At 46.1% G+C, this 22,302-nt stretch overlaps 1 protein-coding gene across 3 annotated transcripts in view; it reads right to left on the minus strand.

The window, feature by feature from the left end:
- Positions 1-2,796: 2,796 nt before the first annotated feature.
- The window catches only part of SLX4IP (SLX4 interacting protein), a 169,714-nt gene continuing 150,208 nt past the window's right edge, over positions 2,797-22,302 (minus strand). For 2 of the 3 annotated variants that reach the window (XM_045512850.2, XM_010949987.3), the window contains 2 exons: positions 20,428-20,516; positions 2,986-16,636 (listed from right to left, as the gene is read on the minus strand). In XM_045512850.2, coding sequence (XP_045368806.2) covers positions 16,559-16,636; positions 20,428-20,516 — 167 coding nt within the window. In that variant the 3' untranslated portion in view covers positions 2,986-16,558. Of the gene's footprint in view, positions 2,964-2,985; positions 16,637-20,427; positions 20,517-22,302 lie in introns of those variants that run through there. The other variant, XM_010949988.3, reaches the window with a different exon arrangement.

Raw genomic sequence — 22,302 nt, forward strand, 5'->3', positions numbered from 1 at the left:
ATCACAGTCCGTACCAAACGCCGATGCCCAGACTTTTCTTGAAAGAAAAATCATTAAAAATGCGAGTATGGGCTTCAGCCACCAGGCCTAGGTTAACTGACAGAATAAAAACGCAATAAAAACTTTCTCTGGGGCCTCCAGTTCAAATGTCTCCTTCTAGTTCGGGGCCAGCAGGCAGCCCCTGTACTGGAATGGCTCTTGTTGGTCCCAGGCTCTCTTCCAGGGAGCTCACTGCTTCCTGGCCTGTCACCTGGGTTATTATTTGTGCCCTCTTGGCTGAAACGGTTCCAATAATTGTTTCTCCTTAAGCAGATTCAATGGCACACTGTGGTCCTGTCTTCAGTGAAGAGCACGCTCAGAGTACAGGTCACTCTAAGAGAGGGGGCCCACGGTGGGCCACGTTCTCCCACCTTCTCCGCGGGGCTCCACTCTGTGCAGCCTGCCCCTCCTGGATGAGCAGAATCCGCTCCGCTGTGGCTGGATTCTGTTGGGCTCCCTCTTCTCCTATGGAATCCCCTGACTGGAATCACTTGGGGCCAGGGAAGAAGCTGGGGGGGGAAGAGGAAAGGGGCATCAGTGGTCGGGGCCATGTTCCCGGTGGGGGTGGCGAGGCTGGGGCCATAGGAAGGAGACAGGTTTCCTGGAAGAGCACCTGCATCCACGGCCAGGCATGGCACACGAGACTTAACTTCGTGACCTGAAACGGTGCCACGAAACACGGCTGCCTCCTGATGAGTCCTGCCCCACAAACAAGTGGGGAAAGGAGACCCGGGAAGGACAGACGGAGCCGGGAGACGCCACTAATCAGTCTTAAGCATGAACTTACACTGTGTCTGTTTCCATATTCTTTTATTTTGCTGGGCTTTCTGGGTTATTTTTTTTGCTAACGCCTACATGTTGGGCAATATACTTGATTTTCCTTGTTACTAGGGAGGGACTACTTCAAAGGACCACCCAATGTTGAGCAGAAAGAAAAGATGTATTTGATGAGTGGCCTTTGAATATGGTTTCTTCCCTACTTTAGAATGAAATTGGGCTAAGGAAATCTATCGTAGGTGACCATCCAAAATAAATCACTGCAATGATTCACTGCGTGACATTCCAGCAAGCCCACTGGAGACAATGGCGGGTAATACAGCAAGTGGAAAGCTCCTGTTTGGAAATTTAAACTGCCTGCGAAGACTTCCAAATGGGAAACTGGAAACCCTGGCCACTGAGTTCCCTCCCCTTGGGTTCTGGTCTGTCCTGAACCTCCCCAGAATCCTAGAGGTGGGAGCAGGGACAGGGACATGCCTGTCCTACAAGCAAGAACGAGCCTCCCCTGTGTTTCCACTAATGTTGGTCTGGATTATATGTAAACGCTCTGCAACTCTTAGGGTCGGGAAGAGCTCCCTGGGGCTGCAGCAGCCATACTTGAGAACCTGGGAACAGAGTGACTCAAACCTGAACCCAGGCGCTTTACAAGTTTGAGGGGGCAGGAGGGGGTGCATGTCTGTGTCCACACATGGGCCCCTGCTGATGCGCCAGGGGCCATGGCAGCCAGGCTGGGGGAATAAACACTAGGGGGTCTCCAATTAGCCCAGTGGGTCTCGAACTCAGGCAGGTTTCAGAATCACCCAGGGACCCAGGCTCTGCATTTCTAACACATTTTCAGACAATGATGCTGGGGCCAGAGGCAGACGGTGTGGACCACTAGCCTGTTCCTTCCCTGCAGCCCCACTCAGGCTGAAGAGCAGGACAGTAAACTGGATCCCTGGCCCTGGACAGCAGCACCGCAGCATCGGTCCTGATGTGGCCCGCGGCGTGGTCTGCACAGGGATGTGATGGGGAGGCACGAGCCTGGCTCCCCCACGTGGTTCTTCATGAACGCTGTCACCGCTGACAAAGAAAATGGCGGCTTATCATTAAAGTAAGTTCCTGATCTTGTCATCAACTAAGTTGGAAAAGACCCTGAAAAGGAATACGTGTGTAACTCTGCTGCACACCTGAAACGAACACAACATTGTATACTTCCATAAAAAAATTTAAAAATAGACAATAAGTAAAAAGATCTCTAAAGATAGTTACAAAGGGTGATGAGAAGGCAGCAATGCTCTCAGGAAAAGCACACAGGCTCCTGGAGGTGATCACCTGGAAAGCTCACAGACAGGAATTTTCTATTTGAAATAATCACTCGGATTCCTTTACCATCACAGCATCTATACACACTGCTCATTCCTCACAGGTTTGGCCACTGGACCCTCCACTGCAACTCTGCCCTCCTCCTCCGTAAGTTGCAGGCCTCTTTCGGACTTCTTTCTTTCATCGGTTGGGCTGCCCAGAGCTGGAGATAATCTTTCAGTGTTTGTGGCCGAGCCAGTTTGCTGTGCCTGTCCTGGCTTATTTTTCGCAAGATGTCTGGGGGAGAGATTTTCCAAAACATGCAACTCTTCATCAGACGTGGTGTTTGCCAATTCCGGTTTCAAGAGGAACCCCAGGTCTTGACAGCTCTGAAGTTGGCAGGACCCTGACAGCTTCCCTTTCCCTGCACTGTTATTTCTCTCTGGGCTAATTGATCACTTCCAAGAGAAACTCTCTGGCGGTGGTCGGAGGCTGCGTTTCTGTGGTACTCTGGCCCCTCGCGGACCTTGTCTTGGACCCGGTGATGCTGACTCACAGCTACAGACAGGGCTCCCGCTCAGCAGCCCTGCCTCCAACCGCGCCCCAGGATGAGGTTTTCGCTGGCGGCTGGTGTCTTCTGGCGGGGTCTGATGAACTTTTTCCAGCTTTGGAACAGGAAGCCCCCAGTGGCTCTCAGCTGCCTTTATGTAATGCTCGGCCCACGGGCTCTGATGGGGAACTGGATGGGGCCTGTTACCCCTCCTCCCTGCCACCTCTGCCATCACTGGGTCACTGGATGTTCCTGCAACGTCCCTGCTGCTCCACGATTTGCTCACGATGCTGCTTTTTCAGTTCTGTTCACACTAAAACAAAGAAAGATTTTTTTTTTGTGTGAAGCTGTTAAGTCTGGTTTCCTCCCTGTTCCTCTTGTCACATTTTATGCACTTGAAGGAGGATGCGTGTCCTCCCCTCCCTTCTCCTTACCCCCTGGCAAATCTAGAAAAATCCCAAGTGCATGTTTACACAAGCATTTTCCAAAACACTAGGATACACTTTATTAATCACCGGGTTATCAATGGAGTATTGACGGAGTTCATATTTTAACTAAGGCAGAGAGGTGTTCATTTTGGAAATTAAGGATCAATATTGCCTACATCTGATATATTGATTTTTTTTCCCAGAATTAAATGCTCAAATACGTCCAAAGTACAGGCTGTGTGTGTGTGTGTGTGTACAAACATGTTCTTGTACACACACACACACACACAAACCCTATTTCTACAACACATACAGCAGACAATGCAAACTGTACTCTAAATATAAAACTCACTTGGGGGGCAGGGCAAATGCTGCTGGGGAGATTCAGAGCCTCGAGGCTTGGCTCTGGCATATCTTTGCAGCCTTGTGAATGGCCTGAAGTTTCTCAAACCACCAACCACAAAATATCAAAGCTGAAATATTTATTTTGGCTCAGTGTTAGCCTGGAAACAAATACATTCACGTTCTGACTGCTGCTCTCAAGGGCCCAAGGATTATCATAAATGACACTGGGGTCCGAACACACATCTTAGGAAAGGAGCGTATTTTTCTCCAGCTCTGTCTGGAGTCGCTCAGAAAGTTGCACAAAACACCGTCAACAGGTGCTTTTCATCTTCAAAGGGCTTGTAGTTAATTGTTCCTTGCAACACACCCGTGAAGCAAGGATCCCCACCCCGCCACCGTCCAGGGAGCACGAGGAAGAGCCTGGAAGGCGGAAAAGCAAGCGTGCAACTTTGGGTCAGGTCGGCAGCAGAGGGGCTTTGTCAGTGCTTTTGTCCACGCACTCCTGCTGAGTTCCAGACTTTGCGTTATGTGCCTGGCCGTACAGACAGCTCAACACGAAGAAAAGGAAACACACGGGACCTACATGTCTTTCAGAGCATTTCTCCTGAGCTCTGCGCCAGGAGGAAGGGGACTCAGCAAAATCCTCAGCTGCTCAGGGCAAGCCCTTCCCGTCTACTCCGAAAGATGACAAAGGTTCAACCAAGCGAAATCTGCTAGCCGAACGTGAGCAAAAACAGTTACACTCTGAACGCCCTGGAGGACAGACTGAATTTGGTCAGGATTAGGTGAAACTGCATGGTGTTAGGCTGTTTCAAGTTTTTTCAGTCTAGAACTTTTTTTGTAAATTGTCACTCCTTTTGGACTCCTGGCACACACGTTTCATCCATCACCATGTGTCACAAACACGTGAGACTGTGAGGGAAAGGATGGCGATTTCAAGTCGTCTGGGAACTCTCGGCCAGCGTCTGATACCTCTGCGGCCCCAACCACGATGCAGCCCACAAGTCAGGAGCCAGGCAGCCGCAGGCCTGTGGGCCTGACCTTCCAGAGACCTGGTGGCATGGCGGTCTGTACCCTGATTATCCTAAGAATTCTCTACATTTACTCTATTTACAAAAATACCAAAGATGGCCTTTGCAATACTAAAGACTGCGGAAGAATTAAGCCTTTTAATACTGGTACTTTGAAAACTAGAATTTGTGATTCCTGGTTACTAAAAAACTGGAATTTTTTTTCCCCTTAAACTGACAGCATTAACATGGCTTTAGATAATTCTGAGACTACCTGACTTTCTATACTTAGATGTTCTGATGGAAGCTTCATGAGGAAATAACTGTAAAAAGCAAAAACTTCCCAACCATCACCAACACCGACCCATTTCAGACTTTGGGAATTGGCTTCTTTTTGTTGGCACGTAGATAATTCAGACAATTCAGGTATTAGCTCCTTTCATTTGCTGGTACGTTTATAAGTACCCTTCTCCATCACACTCCATGATAAAATGTTGCTGTCACAAGAAACAGTATTGATAAGGTATCAGTAGATCCTTGCTTTATTTTAATTTAATTTTTTTTTTTTGTTGTTAATGGAGGTACTGGGGATTGAACCCAGGACCTCATGCATGCTAAGCATGCGCTCTACTGAGCTATACCGCCACCACCCCAGTAGGTCCTTGCTTTAGACTTACACTGGAATAAGAACGACAGCCTCAGAAAGCCTGGTAGGTGGCAGCCGCCAGTATGACACCTGGGTGTCCCACAGAGGGATGCTATGAGCTTTGGACAATCACTGCCTTGCACCCTGGGTACCAGCCTTTAGCTCTCACTAACCCTGCCTACGGTTTCAGACCCGGATCAATGTCACCCAGAGTCATATCCAGTTGTGAATGAAGTCAGTTTCTAAGGTCAGTGAGCAGAACACTACGGCTTTTATTGAATTATACTGCATTTTGGTGCTTCTCCCTTTTCTTTCTCCTAAGATTTAGCAGTTAACCAGAAAGAGTTACTTTAAAAGTTAGATGACAGAGACAAAAAAGGGAGAGAGAGAGACTGAGATTTATGTGTGAAACACTTCTAAACATGCCCTATAAGTACAGTAGATTTTCCCCTTCCAGCCACACCCTGTAAGTGCAGCATTTTCAGAGCTGAACAATTAACGTAAGGAGCATGAGTCAGGCTTTGAACAACTCTGTGGGAACCAGAAAGCCTTTTGCTATTAGGAATGATGTAAATTCCCCAAGGCTGGAAGAGGTCCACAATGGAGGCAGACAGGGTCATAAATGGCAACAATGGACACTGCACAGGCCACAGAATGCAGGACACGGTGACAGCGACAGCCTTCACATCTCGTATTCAATTATTCACCCACTGCCTTTATTTATTTATTTTTAAAGTGGAGTTTAAAGAACACTCGGTATTTCCTATGGGAACTTCAAAAACAACTCCGAAAAACAGGACAGTCGACTCTCATCCAGAATTCATCCGACCGCAGACAATGGGGGAGGATGTCCTCAGAAGAAAAAAAAACAACAGAAAAAGTGACAGAAGGAAATATCCAGTTCTAAAAGTGCAAAACCTGTGACTTTGTTCCCCCTCCTCAAAAAAAAAAAAAAAAAAAAGAAAAGAAAAGAAAAGAAAAGGCAAAGTGTCCAGCTCACAAATTAAAACCACATTTGGCAATTTGTTGAAGGCGGCATATTTACGTTTGTATGAAGACTGGGTGGGCGGGGGGAAAAACAGAGATCAGACTCCTTCAGCTCTTGAACTGTCAGATCTCATTAGAAATCTATCATGCTTAACATTTCTGGGGTCAGTTCACTCCCCTTTGTCATGAAATCGCAGCCTCCACTGCCTCCAGTGCAAACACGTCTTCCAGAGGAAGCAGCTATCACCTGGGAACAGGATTTCCCAGAAGGCTCATCCTGATTACTAATGGCTTCTCATGTCTGCCAACAAAATGCAAGCGTGAACTCTGCAGAAGCAAAACTCTCAAGGTGCTGGCCATGCAGCCTGAGAAGACTGCAGGTGCCTCCGGAGCTTCACCCAGGTGACACTGCTCCTTTCCGGACTGGGCTATGACTAATGACTCCAACATCTTCTGCAAAGGATACAGACAAATCCAGCGTATTCAAAAAGGCTCCCCAGAGGCCATCTGGAGTCCAGAGTCAGCACCCCATGGGGTCGCAGTGCTTAAGAAACGAGTTAACCAAGAGGGCTGCTCTGGGCCACCTCAGCCATCAGGGATTCTCCACAACCTGGCAGCCGGCTCTGAGGCTAGCTCAGGAATACAATTCTGAAACTACCATTCCCTGACACCCCTCGCACCCCATTTATTTATTTATCTTTGGCAATACTTTGAGGATTTTAGTTTTAAGAGCTTCCACCTGTACAGGTGTCTATACATAGTTCCAGGAAAAAACCAAAGACAGGCAAGGCCACCAGCCCTAGAGGCCTGATTACGGACACACTCTCCTCGGCAGCTTAAGCAGGCCAGGAAGGCTCCCAGAGCACGGGGTCAGGTCCGTCTCCATCCCTGGGGGTGCTCTGGAGACCAGTGGATGCACCGTAAGTCGAGGGCAGTCAAAGCCCCTGCTCCAGTACAGGTCCAAGGGGGAGGCCGAGCAGATGAGTGTTGACAGGGGCATCACCCCCAGTGCTGTCTGGTCTGACCTGGGAAACATATTTTAAATTCCTGGACAGAACAGACTACAAAGAGAGTACTCAGCAGAATAGGCTGGATTGAAATGGAGTTTGAAATACTGGCTGATGCTCGGGTTACAAAGCAGGTTGAAATCATGGATAAATCAAGTTCGCTCCGTGGTGACTTAGACTGAGTGCTGCGTTTGAACAGAATACTACTTACTGCTGGATTAATGAGGGATGGAGAGTGAGGCTGGCCTAAAAAGACATTAAAAATACCCACTCTTAAGTTCATATGCTCCTCCAGGAGCCCATCAAGCACAGCTGGGCCTCCCGAAGGATGGAGGGGAGACTGGCATTGAGGGAGCTTTACAAAAATATCGATTCCCAGGACCTGTCCCTGGAAGTTCTGATTCACAAGCTCTTGGGTGGGGCGAGGAGATCTATCTTTAGGTGTCCAGGTGGTTCAAGAACTGCTGATATACATGAAGCAACACTCCACAAAGCTGAGCAACGGATAAGCAAATGGAGACGGGTACACTGAGTCAGCCTCTGGCGAAGGGTGGTCCAGGTATGCTAGGCGTCAAAGGCACCCGGGAAGCTTGTTCAAAAACGTTCAGGATTCTACCCCAGAAGCTACTGCCCTGGGGGATGGGGGGGGCGGGGTTAGGCAAGCTCCCTTGTGATTCTCACACCCAGAAGAGTTAACTAACTTCTGTCCTAAAGGGACATGCAATTGAAAACTGAGCAGAGTCATCCAATCAGGTACCACTGAACTCTGGACCCGGTGTTGTTTGAGGTCCTTGCAGAAAAGTACACAGACCCACCGAAAACACTCCTGGCTCTCAGGGAGCCCCTATCCCAGCTGGGAAGACAACAAACAAGCAAACATCCAATGCCAGGTCGTGATGAGGTCACGAGGAGAAATAAACCTCTAAAAGGTCACTGGGGTGCAGGTGCAGTTTGAGATATGGTGGTCAGGGAAGGCCATGGTAGGTAACAAGGTAAGCTTTACCTAGAGACCGGAGTGGAGGATGAGCCATGTAAGGACGTGGTGGGGAGCCCTCCTCCACTGATGGAGGGAGTGCAGTGCAGTGCAGCCATGATAGAAAACTGTATGGAGAATTTCTCAAAAAACTGAAAATAGAGTTACCCTATGATCCAGCAATCCCACTCCTGGGCATATATCCAGAGAGAATTCTAATTTGAAAAGATATCCCAGTGTTCACAGCAGCACTGTTTACAACAGCCAAGACATGTAAGCAATCTAAATGTCCTTCAACAGATGACTGGATAAAGAAGTTGTGATATATTTATACAATGGAATACTACTCAGCCATAGAAAATAATAAAATAATGCCATTTGCAGCAATATGGATCGACCTGGAAAGCTTCATTCTAAGTGAAGTAAGCCAGAAAGAGAAGGAAAAATACCATATGATATTGCTCGTAGGTGGAATTTAAATAAAAAAAAGACACAAATTTACGGTTACCAGTGGGGAAAGTTGGTGGGAAGGGATAAATAGGGAGTTTGAGATTTGCAGATACTAACTGCTATATACAAAATGGATAAACAACAAGTCTCTACTGTATAGCACAAGGAACTATATTCAATATTGTGTAGTAACCTATTATAAAAGAGAACATGAAAAGGAATATAGGTATGTATATGTATGACTGAAACATTATGCTGCACACCAGAAATTGACACATTTTAAACTGACTATACTTCCAAAAAACAAAAAGGCATATGGAGAGAGCATTTCAAACCAGGAAAAGGGGTCAGGGAACAGGTTAAGAGGGGTAGGGGTGGTGTATGTGTGTGTGTGTGTGTGTGTGTGTGCGTGTGTGTGTGCTGGTGATGGAAAGGCCACTGGAAGGTTCCAAGAAGAAAAGTGACTTGGTATTTTAAAAGGATCACCTTGGGTAGAACAGAGAAACAAGGGTGGAAGCAGGGAGACCAGGGATGCAGCTAGAGTAATGGTCCATTCTAGGATGTGGGTCTTGGAGGAAGTGGTGGTGATGAGAAGTGGTTAGGCTGGAAATGTGATTTGAGGGGAGACCCAACCGAATGAGCTGATGGACTGGACACAGAGGGCGAGAGGAAGGAAAAAGGCGAGGCTAACTCCAAGATCTGTGGTTTAAACAACTGGATGAAGGAAGTTACCCTTGACCAACACAGGAGGTACTGGGGCAGGGGCAGTCTTGGGGAAGTGAAACCAAGAAACCTGTGGTAGGTATATAAGCTTTAAGATTCGTCCTGGACATCTAAATGGAGACAGTGAGCAGGCGGTGAAGATACAGGTTCTGGGAAGAGAGTGGTCTGTCTGCAGACCCGAAGTTGGGAAGTCCACAGAGATGGTGTCCGTCTGGATGAGAAAACAATAGAGAAGACGAGGAGGATTCAGGAGAGGAGACTATGAAGGAATCATTAGTGAGAAAAGAGAAAAATCAAGATAACATGATGTCCCTGGAGGCAAGAGAAGAAAGGGCTTCATTAAAAGTGAGAACCGTGTCAACCGCTGCTGAGCGGTTAGGACTGAACGCTGGCCAGAGGAAGGTGAGTTGACAAAAGTTATTTCTGGTGATGCGCTGGGACCCGAGCACATCTGGGATGGGCTCAAGAGTGAAGTGGAGACAGCGGAGACCAGAACTCTCCAGCAGAAATAGAAGAGACGCTGTACAGGTAACTTTAAATCTTCTACAGACCCATGAAAAGGTAATAGGACACGGGTGAAATTAAAATGCAATTTAATTCCAAATGTTATTGTTACAACATGTAATCAATATAAAAATATTGAGAGAGTTTATATTTTTTGTACCACCTTGGTAGCCTGGTGTGGATTCCACACTCTCAGTACATCATTTCTGACTACTCCCCACCCTCACCTTCAGATGCTTAATAGCCAGACATGGCCAGTGGCCACAGGACTGGCCAGCACAGGAGCGGACAACACTTTTGAAGAGCTCTGCAGTGAAGGGGAGCAGAGAAATGGGTGGTAGCTAGACTGGGGGAGGTGAGGGGGTTAGCAGAGAGTGAGTGGGTGACGACCCTGGGATAGGCATCTTTGGTGGGATGGGATCGGCCACTAAATGCCCAGCTCCAACTGAGTGTCAGGCACTGTTCCAGAAGCTCTGCCTGCATTCACCAGCATCACCCTCACAACAGCTTGGTGAGGCAGGGAGTTTTGTTACTGCCACGCCCCATTCATGGACGAACAGCACGAATGCAGCCCCACTACCCATTTGACAGCATGGCTTCTGCTGGGAGAATCCTGCTGGCCCCTCCCCAGCACCTGGCTGCGGGCCCCCAGGGTCCAGGAGGATCGGGCTGCTGGTGACTCCGAGCATCCCCGTCACAGCTCACCCCAGCCACACGGCCTGCCTGTTGATACATGAGCACCCTGCATGGTCCCGGCTGTAAGATGTGACAGAAGCTATCTCACTGAACTCATGTTTCCAGGACTGTGGAACATCCTGCGGGATGTGAAGGCAATGGGGGGGGGGGGAGATCCTCAATCTGTTGATGGAGGTAAAGCTATTGCAACTTTTCTCACAGTAGTACTTAATGTGGTCATATGGTACTCTCATCTTTTATCTCTTGAGGGTCGGATCTATTTTCTCATGGCTATATACACGAGTTTCTTCTGATTCTGTTTCATTTACCCCTGAATGAAAATAATTGGTAACCCAAACAGGATATTTTAAAATTAGATAATTCACAGAATATTAGAATACGTACCCTTAGGTGACACCCATAATGTTACTGTATCTGAACCCCTCATGATCACATCTGCTGAGAATGATACACCCAGTGTTGATCGGATCAGATTAATGCTCCTAGGATGAGAGGTGGAACAGAGGCCACGCCAAAACAGATGGGGAAGGGAGGCCAGGAATGGCATCCTTGGTGGCTTGTCCCACAGCCAGGTTCATGTAAGCCCCTCACGTTGGTGTATGATTGTCTGGGGAACGTAAATGCAGCAAGACATATGCAGCACACTTTGGAAACTGGAAAGCACTGAACACATTTCTTTGACATTGTTGTGAAAGAAAACCTGTTATCTGCACAAGCCATATGGGTTTATAAGAAGGCAAAGCATGCTTTGCATCTGTAGGAAGCTGACATGACTACAGTGTTTTCCCCATGTCTCACTGGGGCCTCACTGAGTATTCGGCAGAACGAGACCCAAGAGGCTAAGTGTCTGAGGCCACGTGTTTAGCTCGGGGCAGGACTGAGTCAAGAAGTCCTGGCCCCATGCAGTGCTCTCCCCACAGTGCCCAGGGGGTTATATGCCTTCCCGGTGAGAGATGGAAACAGAGAAAGGGCACAGGACCCTGAGCCGGAAGCCCGTGGGTCCAGCCCTCCTCAGTCACTATCTCACTGAGGGACCTGGACAAGCCACTTGTCATCTCTGAACATCAGTTTCCTCATCTATTAAGGAAAAAAAAGGGCCGATAAGCTAGCTAGTGGGCACTCATTCACTTTCTAGAAACTAGGGAATCATGTCCTCACTGTCCATCCAGTGTCCATACATTTCAGGAGGCCTTGTCTCCAAGCCTGACTCCAAGTGGGCCTGTGACCCAGGCCGGGCGAATCCGGATGCAGAATTCAGAAGGCTCAAAGAGATGCATGGGCTACAGTGGCCTGGGAAGAGGTCTGCTCTCTTTTCCCAAGAACTTGGAGCCGCCAAGACCAACCACCACGTACAGGCTGAGAACGAAGCCAAACAGTGGAAAGTGGAGCCAAAAGATGGTGAGAAACAATCCTGATGAAATTCTTTGTGCCTCTGATCAGCATACCTGAAGTCTGGGCTTTTGAGGCACATGAGCCAAAAACCTTTTTTTTTTTTTTGCTCAGCCATTTAGAGTTGGCCTTCCTGTCCCTTGAAAACTAAAATGTTCAAGACTGATACGATCTCTTCTCAGGTTAGCTGCACCGAACAAGTTATTGTATGTGACAGCCCTCTGCAAACAATAAAAGCCTTTTGCAAACAATAAAAGTAGAGCAAAAGTACTATATATCAGCTTATGGGAGGAGGGAGGCAAATAATAATATTAAAGTAAAAAACTGCCACTATTTTCAGTTATGACTTTATAATAAGGCAAGAAGAAAAGGTCTTCTCCTACTAAGATTTAGCGTGATGCCTGATGACTTCCTGGAGCACCAGCGTGGTGAGATGGGACGGGACACAGAAGGAGTAACTTACAGAAAAGCAGCCTGAGTAGAGCATGAACTATGACAAGGACCAGTTTTAGACCGTGATGCAGTGTGGCCACGCGGAAGCCACACGGCGTCTTAAAATGAGGAGGAGCTCTCTCTTTCCCAAACTTCATTTCTAGTAGTTTCTCAAATTATTTGACATTTGATAAGGTAAGGAAGTGAAAAGGACAAAACAGGGGGGGCAGAGTGGTCATGAACAACTGAAAGAAAGTATAGGAGCATACGTGTGTGTATTGCCTCAAAGGACCCGAAGCAAAAAGAGGTAAATGAAAGGGAAAAGTGGTACCTCGTGAAATCCACTGTGGACTGAAGGCGTTTCTTTACAGATGACAGGGCTGGAGGACGTCTGTGCTGAGATACCACTGACAATGCACTCGATGCAGGGGCCAGTCCTCATGAGACGCCCACCAGGCGGACGTGAACTCCGCCGTCTCAGAGATGAGGAAACTGACACCCCAGCGGCCACATCCGTCATCCACCCAGTTCCCATGGGGAGGGGCACGCCTTTCCACGTCACTAGGGTCCTCCGGCCCCAGGCCCTCCATTCTCTGCCCTCCCACGAAAGGACAAGGCTCCAAGGGGAAGCCGAGCACAGCCTCACCAATGAAGCTGCCGCTTTGGTTAGCAGTTGGTACCCTAGTTTTGTTTTGTTTTTAATAATTTTTTTTAAAGTTTTTATTTCTTCTGAGTTGATGACTGTGAAACTATCTTGTGTAGACTAGGGAAGTACCAACCAATGAAGAGTTGCAACGACTCTTAACCTGAAAATGAAATCAGTGAAAAAAAAAAAATCAAGGAACTTATCTTGCAGAAAGTACACATTTCACAGGGATTTTCCAGTTTACACTTACCTAACCCCTGAGAACCTAAAAATAAATCCTAGACAAACTTAGGCCCCACCATCTCTGGTGCCACAGAAGTGTGACAAAACTTGGGTGCTTTCAAGAATTTTGTAGGTTTGGGACCAGTGCTTTGACCACTCTGAGAACTGAATAACAGCTATTTTACTTTGACCAGAAAAACATAAAACCACATACAACTTAAAAAAAAAAATCAGCCAAGTCACAAATCATAGGTTAATAATGCCCAGCTTAAACGCAGAAGGGAAGTATCTGTGAAAAATAGAAGCTTAATGGTAATTAACCCCAGGCAGGACCAGCCTACCCTTGGAGGTCTCCTTATTCAAAAAGACCTTCCCTCACAGAGGCCTGTGGTTGAAAAATGCCAGCACCCACAGGAAGGCTGCCAGCCCTTCGTCCGTGGTGGTGATCTTTTCCCTGACATCTTCTGTGGCTGAGCCTGTGGGCCTGGACAGGATGGGAGAGGACAGAGGCGGGTAAATACGCAGTCTGGCCATGCAGGTAGCAGGACTGGCCGGACAGGGCCCACGGTGGCCCTCGTCGCTGGTGGGAAAGAAGCGAAAGAGCCAGAGAGAATACGTCACAGACGACTGTCTTATTTCAAAATTCTGCTCAGAGCTGGCCCTCTGCCCAGGGATGCAGAGGGAACAGCTCTTCCCATTTCCCCTCCTCACAGACAGTGAGACCCCCCCTTCCAAGACTCCACTCTCATGATAGTAACAGCTTCTGTGGACTCGTCTGGGAACCTCGCCCCACTTATGGCATCGTTTCCTTGGGAAAATGAGCACCGAATTCTAAATCATCCGTTTACTAATGAACTTTCCAAACATGATCCTCTCACACGGTGACTGTGTCTGTGCTATCGCTGTGGGTGTTCTGACAGCCGTGTGCACTTTTAGGGACTCAGCCTGAGAAAACCGCTGTTTCCCAACTCCTTTGTGCCTTCGAGAAGTGACTGGGTCCTTTCTCCAAAGCCGTATCTCGCGGTGAGTCCACTGGCGGCTACTGGAGATGAAAAGCATTTTAACAGGGTGGTCTCTGCTCTTCCTCCCCCTCCTCCGGAGGTTAACAGAGCTCCCACTGGAGTCACAAGTTTCTGCTCTTTGTCCATCACCGACTTGCTGGCTAAATGGGGGTTTATCACCTAACTTTTTGGTGCGTCATTTTTGATAGTTGCAAAGTGAAGCTGGGCTGGCAGACGGAGACAAAAAATGAACATGCCGAGCTTCTCAAGAAAATAGCACGGGCGGGTGTTTTTCTCTTTCCTAGCAGGGAGGATAAGATGTTCGGCAATCTGCTAATCTGGTATCAATGGCATTTAAATTCACTCCTCTTTGGGGAAGAATGGAAATGATGAGGATAATAATTAACACTGCATCAGTGCTTTGGAATTTACAAGACATTTTATATCCGTCATCTCACTGGATCCCAAGGAAAGCTTGGGAAGGCTCGCATGGCAGGCATCACTTTTACTTCTGCTTAATGAGTCTGGGGACTGATGCTCCAAGAGGCCAAGTGCCTTGTCCAAGGTCATCAAGTGAGTGAGGGGACAGGCAATGGTCAAGGCCAGGTCTCATAATTTCACCTTTGATCCTTTTTCCACTTGATCTATTCCCTGCCGTGTTTTTCCTAATTCAACCTATCATCTGAGTGATCATGAAAGGTAGAAATTATAGGTCTCTCACAAGGAAAGGTACATTATGTGGAAAAAGCACAAAGGATTAGAGGACCCAGATATATCTTATATATATATATATAAAACTAGTTACCCTAGTTAACTATTCTTAGTTATGTCCTACCTAACTTATCTATCCTGCCTGTCCTAGCTTGGCAAAGAGCAGGTTCCTGTGGAGCACTGGGGATGGGGGCATGAGCCATAACCATCTCATACCACTGGCTAGTTCTTTGGGAGAATTATATTGTGAGGAAAGGAGAACATAACCTTAGGTTACTGTAACATACAAGCAAAGGATCAATTTTTTTTAAGTTGATCTTAAAAAAAAAAAAAAAATTTCCCCTGAGAAAAAATTTTCTAATCATCTCTGTCATCGTCTAGAAACAGACCAGATCAATCAAGAACATCTCCATCCCCACGTTTTCCTAAGGATCATCCACCAGCCAGTTCACGTATGGGCAGGGCAGGTGGGTGATGGATGTGCTAGGGTTCCCACCCAGCCCATTGCAGGCTCTCCTGAAGAAATGGACACCGACAACCCAGCAGCATCATGAAACTGAAAAGTAAATGACAAACTCACTAAAGGTTACTTTCCTTACGTAAGAAGTTTTCATGTAGCAAGGAGTTTGTGAAATACAAAAATACCAACAGAAAAACGGACATAAACATACAATTCACCAATGAGTGGGTCCCAGTTAAAATAAATACACACTGACCTCACTTATCAAGTATGAAGTATAGGGGGAGCACAGACTAGATCATTAACAGAGGCTATCTTTGGGCTGGGAGCTGTGGATAATTTCTACTTTCTTTGTATATATTTGGATTCTAAAATTTTTGGTACAATGGACGTGTACAATTTTGGTAAGCAGTGATTAAGTAAAAAACTAAGTTCGGAACGCTGTGGGAAATGTGAGATATGGAAATGACCTCTTCCCACTCTAGGAAATTTTCCCAGTGCTACAGGAATCTCTCGTTAATGGCTTCCATGTAATTTACCACTAGCATTGTTGAGGAAATACAGTAAGATAAGAAGAACAGATTCTTAAAGTCTATGGTACAGTATGAAAAACCTAGAAAAAGCATCCACTGCTTATTTAATTACTTTTGATACAAAAAAAGGAGAGTTCTTTTCTTGAATGATCTGCTTTCTACTTCTGCAAAAGTTCTCTCATGAAAGCTGAATAAGTCTGTCATCCGGGTACATAAGTTAGTGTACAAACTGTTGTTTATTTCTTCTATTCTAAAAAACGTAACGACTAAAATGTTCCCTTATAATTTCTCTTCATCTTTCCTAGGATTAAAACATCGCTCTACTCTGATTTTCTTTTTCAATCACAATTTTTAAAGCTACAAGTAAAGTTCTCTTTGGTGCAAAATTATTTTATGGTTTTTTCAATTTAGCTACAGTTTCATCTGCTTTCTCTGACAGAAATTCACTATGAGAAAGGATTTTTGAGATAATCTGATACCTTCCCCCTTGACTGAGAGTAAAGCTAAGGCCAACAGAGTTTCAGTTACGGACAGCTGAGAAACACGCCAGCCAAGCTAAAAATAACCTAGGCCGGGGTAGTTTATTGCTTCTTTAGACTCATTTTCATTTCAATTTTATACTCATAAGCTAGAAGGAGAATCTTTTAACATTAAACAGTAGTTTGGCTTAAGAGCAGTGTTTAATTTAGTGCTTAAATATTGTCTCTCGTCAGGATGGACCGGCGTGCCTTCTACTGGGAGGATGTTACAGGGAGGGCGTAGCATCGCGTGGCTGGGGTACACCCGAAGATTCTTGACGGCTGTTTCCACAGCTTGGCCACACCTCAAATGAAGGTGAGAAGAAGAGAGTTGAGAGAGCCCAAGTATCTTAATGGATATATCCACTTTTAAGCAGCACTAGTACTAAATGCCTTTTTTTTTTTTTTTTTTTTGACTTCCAAAAGAACCACAGACTTTTACAGCTTGGGTTTAAAAGAAAGAAAGTAACTTAGAATTCTGGACCTTCCCTCTGAATGGCAGAGGCGAACTATTAAGATACAGAATAGATACACTTGAATTACATTTTTCAGGTCACCAGGTAACTGTTGGGACCCTTGATCAGCCGGACTGTAAGCTCCTTGAGGGCAGGAGCGCTTTCCCCAGTGCCTGCCACAGCTCCGGGCACAGAGCCAGCACTCAGCAAATCGTGTTAAAACTTGATGGGAAGACCAGAGGGGAAGGGTCTCCAGAGACAGGAGTGGCTGGAACCGGCGCTCTAGGAGACAGCCCCTTTGTGCTGACCCTGAAAGGTCCCAGAGACAGACAGAGGCGTGTAGTTATTTACACAATAAAGTTATTACTCTGGAAAGCAAAGTCATTACTTCAGTTACGACTGGTTATTTACTCTAATAAAGGGATAATAAAAATGATAAATAATTTTGAATTTCCCAAAGGCCCCAGGGCTTTACATCTGAGGAAGAAAGCAGTCTTCACATAGGGACTTGGATTTGTAAATACGAAGGAGGACGTTGTTGGGATGGAATATGCCAAGTGTGATACAAGCTCACGCTCTTCTTATTTCTAAGGACAAGAAGGCGAGGGAGCAAAAAAACTATGAAACTAAAGGTAAAAAACTCGCAGAAAGGCTTCCCAGCTCCATGTCTAGCAATAGGTCAAAAACTGCGGCTCCAAGGGCTTCGAGATTTCTTATGAGAAACTGTAGTAAGAAAAACACCATGACTCATCCTGTAATAATGCCCTTTCTTCCCAAAGTACACATCACGATTCCCACATCCCTGGCACGCGGGCACTCGGGGCAGAGCTACTGCAACTCGGAGCATCTCTCTGCACCGAGTCCCGCGGTGGGGTGGCCGGCAGGGTGCGGGGGCGGCACGGCTGCCCTCCTTCTGCCCCGAGGGAGGGTGATGACTCCCTCTGCGCTGCCTGATCTGGAACAGCGGTTCTTTTGTACGGCCACCTTCCGGAGCCAGGGAGCTGAGTGCAGCTGGCCTCTGCGCACACAGGCAGAGAGAAGCCCTGGCAGGGCAGTTCTGAATAGGCCCTCCCAGATTTCCTAACCGATTGTCACTTAGACACCAAAGATCCAAAATGAAAAGAAAAGGAAAAAAAAAAGTTATGGGAAAAGGAATCGGCTACTCAAGGTTACAGCACGAGGAAGGTGCCCCGGTACTGACTCACTCCCTGTCCCTTCCGTGGCTGTGGAAGAGAAGTTAAGTAAACAGCTGTGGGAAAAATAAGTGAAGTTGATGCCAAAGAAGTATCTCCAATACGGTCGCTCAGGAAGCCTGTTTCCCGGGCCCTGCCCAGCCAGGCGAGCCTGCAGAATAACTACTGGGAGAAAATGAGGGGAATCCTATCCTTTGGCAAATGTCACAGTAAAATGATAAAGGAATTCAAAGCTTTAAGGAATGTAAGGAAGTTGGAGGGATGCTCAGGGGGAGCCAGTCATCACTGGCTTCAGGCATTTGGAGTGCATAGCCGGGCAGAAGGCAATCCTGGGAGGGAAGGACTGTTTATTGATCCTTAAGGAGCTGAGCCTGGAGGGCTCTGCAGAGGTCAAATATCTGAGGATTACGCTCCGTGGCACTTGTGGAAGGACCACGTTCTCGGCTGGGTGGGCCATTTGTACGAGGGGACAGGGCCCTTTGCTCGACCTAGACATTTTACTGTTTCTGGGAGAAGGAGCTTACGGGGGTGGCAGAAGAGCCTTGGAGGAGGGGATGGGCACAGATGAGCTGGACAAGCACGGGGGGTGCACAGAGCTTGAGTCCAGGGCTGAAGCCCTTCAGCAGTGTCTGGTGTTAGCTGACTTGTGTATGTGGGGCTGGGAAAGTGTGTGTGTGTGTGTGTGTGTGAAGGATGGTCAGAGGTGGGGGAAGAGGGCAGCTCAAGAGACAGAGACTGACCACATCTAAAGAGAATCACTCAAAACAATGAAAGATCCTCACGATGTAAAGGCATTTTTCTCATAAGCTCAGTTGGTTGACTCTGACAGTGTTATCACTGGACATCAGAACATTTTGAAGATAAAAAAACTGAACTGGCTCATGCAAAAGGCTCAGACCAGTCAACTGCTCAGAACGAAAATTCTTAACGTTTAGGAAGCCCTCCAGATTACAGGATTTACATGACAGCAGTATAGAACACTTACATCTGTATAAATACCAGTGCCCCTGAGGAGGATAATATTTCATTTGTATTGAGATGTTTTAATTCACCCTTAATAATTTAAAATAGTAAGTATTAATATGACATATACAAGATCTAATTTCTTCTACAGTCCATCTGAAAACAATATTACTTTCTGGTATAGTTAATTATTGTTTTCTTAAACCACAAATCAAGTTCTTCACTGGTCTGAGAATCAGTTAAGCTACATTCTATTATAGTTGTTTGCCAACAGCTTTACTATTTTAGTATTTATTAATTTACTAAGGTAACTCAACATCCTGGAAATACTTAAAAATATAAACTTTTAATACTTTTCACCAAATTTGCTTCTTTTATTTCATTTAATGTGTATACTTAGAGTTTACCTGACAGATGAAGAAACAAAGGTCACACTGGCTTTTGTGAAGGGCTCATCTGCTCCAGATGAGGGTATCTCAATTTACATATGAGTTCTCTGGTCTTTACTTTTCATGGCTCTCTGTTCACCCTTCTAGTCTCTAAAACACTTTTCCTGTGTATTTATTTAAGATGAGATAAGAAGCTGGTTTCAGACCATGTGGGCCAAATTGCAGATTTCATAAGGATTAAAAAATAATAAGCATATGGGGTAATCTAATATCCCCATAAATTATTCTAGAAGCATAATAATCATGTCATACTTCATGTCAGGTTTAATGTCTGCTAGGTTTTTTTCCTCTCTGCTAAAGCCTCAAGTCACATGTCCAAAAATACAGGGATAAAAACATTGGTACAGATGTAAGTTCAGATAGACTGGGCTTTCGCTGCAGCAAGATATACATGCACATACGCACAAGGAGACGCTCTCAAATGTATAGATTAAGCTTAAAAGACAAAGCTGTAAGCTATAACATTATAAATGAATTTTCGTTATCTATTTGTCTGACTAGAGAACTCCAATGAAACAGAAACAGGACCCAATGGAGCTCAAAACTTAGCACGAGAAAAGAGAGAAAAAAACAAACCCTATCAGCTAAGAAATAACACACTGGGGAAAAGTACTGGTTCTCATGAAAATGTCAGTGATTCACCATGGAATAAAATTCAAAAGCCACTGACCCCAATGAAAGCTTTCAGTGGAAACATGTGGATTTTGCTTCATTTCATTTAAAGACTTTGCTTTATATTTCATTTAAATACTATCATAAGCACTGTCACAATTTTTGTGACATGTTGCTTTCCCATTTTAAATTGACATGGAAAGGTTTGATACTGCTGATCAAACTAAATTTTCAAGGACTCATCAGAAAAAGAATAGACCACGTCAATTAATCGATATTATCGTGCAAAGAAGGTGAGGACAATTTCCGCATGCAGTGTGTACTCAACAGCTGGATGGAAACAGAAGGCAAGTCTCTTCTAATTTTCACAGTAACTTATCATGTAAGCAGATTTATTGGTTTATAAAGTTTTTTTTATACATACCAGCTCCTCACTCTGACTTGGCAAAAGATCACGACTGAACACAAGCTGACTTACGCAGACCACAAATCTTTCGGGAAATATGCGGAGTTCTGTACAAAATGAAAGAAAACGCATCACTAGAGGTGTCAAAAGACAGTGAACACAGAGATGCTTGCCCCAGATTTCTGAGTTACAGCGATTACCGTGTATGTGTAAGACACGTGTCTCTTCCCCTCCCCTCCTTTCAGTGTCTGCATCGGTAGTGTGGGGCAAGCACAAAGCTCCAGGGACAGCGGAGGAGGCTGCAAATTGGTCCACACGAGCCCCCGGACCATTTCATGGTGCGAAACCCCCAGGCAGGGCCTTCACAGCTTCCCCTCTGTGTCAGTTTGCTATTTTCTGTTCAGAACTCACATTTGGGATACAGGATCAATGTTTACTAACGAGTGTTTGGATTTACACAGGAAGAGGAAGAAAATCTGAAACCGTGACTCGTCAAGTTCTTACCACGGAGCTTACTTATCCTCTCCTTTGTCAACGGTCTTGGAGGGGGTCCCTTACACTGGAGGGCAAACTCCCAATCTGAACCAGGATATGGAAACAGCGGTATCACTGATGAGGAATTAGTGATCGAACGTGAGGAAATGGTGAAACGTGCAATAAATAAAGATGATACAGTGATACCACAGTCACAGTAATCTGTCACTGTAACTTCTGAGAGCAGAACCACCGACTGCCGGTGCGGACGGCTGAATGAGTCACAGAGCTGGACTCCGTGACGTTCAACGGAAGGACTATAAAATGGTGAACGCCGTCTGTGTGCCTCCTTCTCCCATCCGTCTACCCATCTATCCATTCGTTCTTGCAGCCTCCACCCATCTGGAGTGATGTTCAGCTGATGTTAACAGTGTGTGTTCTGGGGGGGTGTGGAGGGTCTTCTCTCCCCACCTTTTACTCGCTTCTGTTGCCTGAGTGTTTTTATGATACACATGTATTGTATTTACAACAGATACAAAATCATTTTTCTAAACGAGGAAATTTCCCTCTCAATGTTTATTATTATGAATCCCAGAAGTGAAGCCTTTTGCACACACGGCACATTTCCAATGACAAATGACAACATGAGGGTCCGGAGGTAACAGCGGAAGGGTCAGCATGAAGGGGTCAGTTATGCAGACACACAACTTCCTCTCGGTTACCACCTGGCGCCCCTTGGCCAGGTGAACTTCTAGCAAAAGCCCCGATGAGTCGGTATTCCAGCATCAGCTCTCTCCTGTCCGCGACCACTGCTTGGTGCTCACTCTTCTCTACTCCACTTCATTCTTTTTTTATTTTTATTTTATTTTATTTTATTTTATTTGGTAATTGGGTATATTCATTTATTTCTATTTGGAAGATGTGCTGGGGATTGAACCTGGGACCTTGTGTATGTCAAGCATGCTCCCTATCACTTGAGCTATACCCTTCTCCTACTCCAAGCTCATTCTACTCAGAGCAAGCAGACTAGCAGTTCTAATCACAGCTCCGCCTACCCTGCTCAGAACCCTGCCCTGGCTCCTCGCTGCTCCCCACGCAACACGAGAACGCTCAGCGTCCAGGACTGGGGCCAACCCTGTCGTTCTGGTCTTACCCTCTCAGGCCTTCTCATGCGGAAAACCCCCAGCTCAGGGGGCCTGGGAGTGTTTAAACTCCGCCTCCACAGGGATGCTAGATCTGGCTAGGTGACTAAGGATGGACACAGAAAAGGCAGAAAAACAAACTTAACAAAGTGGTTAATATTTATTCATTAATGCTTAAAGTGTCTTATTGAGATAAGTGGTAAATAGTCTGTTTTTTGCTTGATGGGAGGGGAAACGGAGCCACAGAATTCAGTATTTGGGACACCCCCACCCCAAT

Source organism: Camelus bactrianus, chromosome 19 (genome assembly GCF_048773025.1).
Source record: "Camelus bactrianus isolate YW-2024 breed Bactrian camel chromosome 19, ASM4877302v1, whole genome shotgun sequence".
NCBI lineage: Eukaryota > Metazoa > Chordata > Mammalia > Artiodactyla > Camelidae > Camelus > Camelus bactrianus.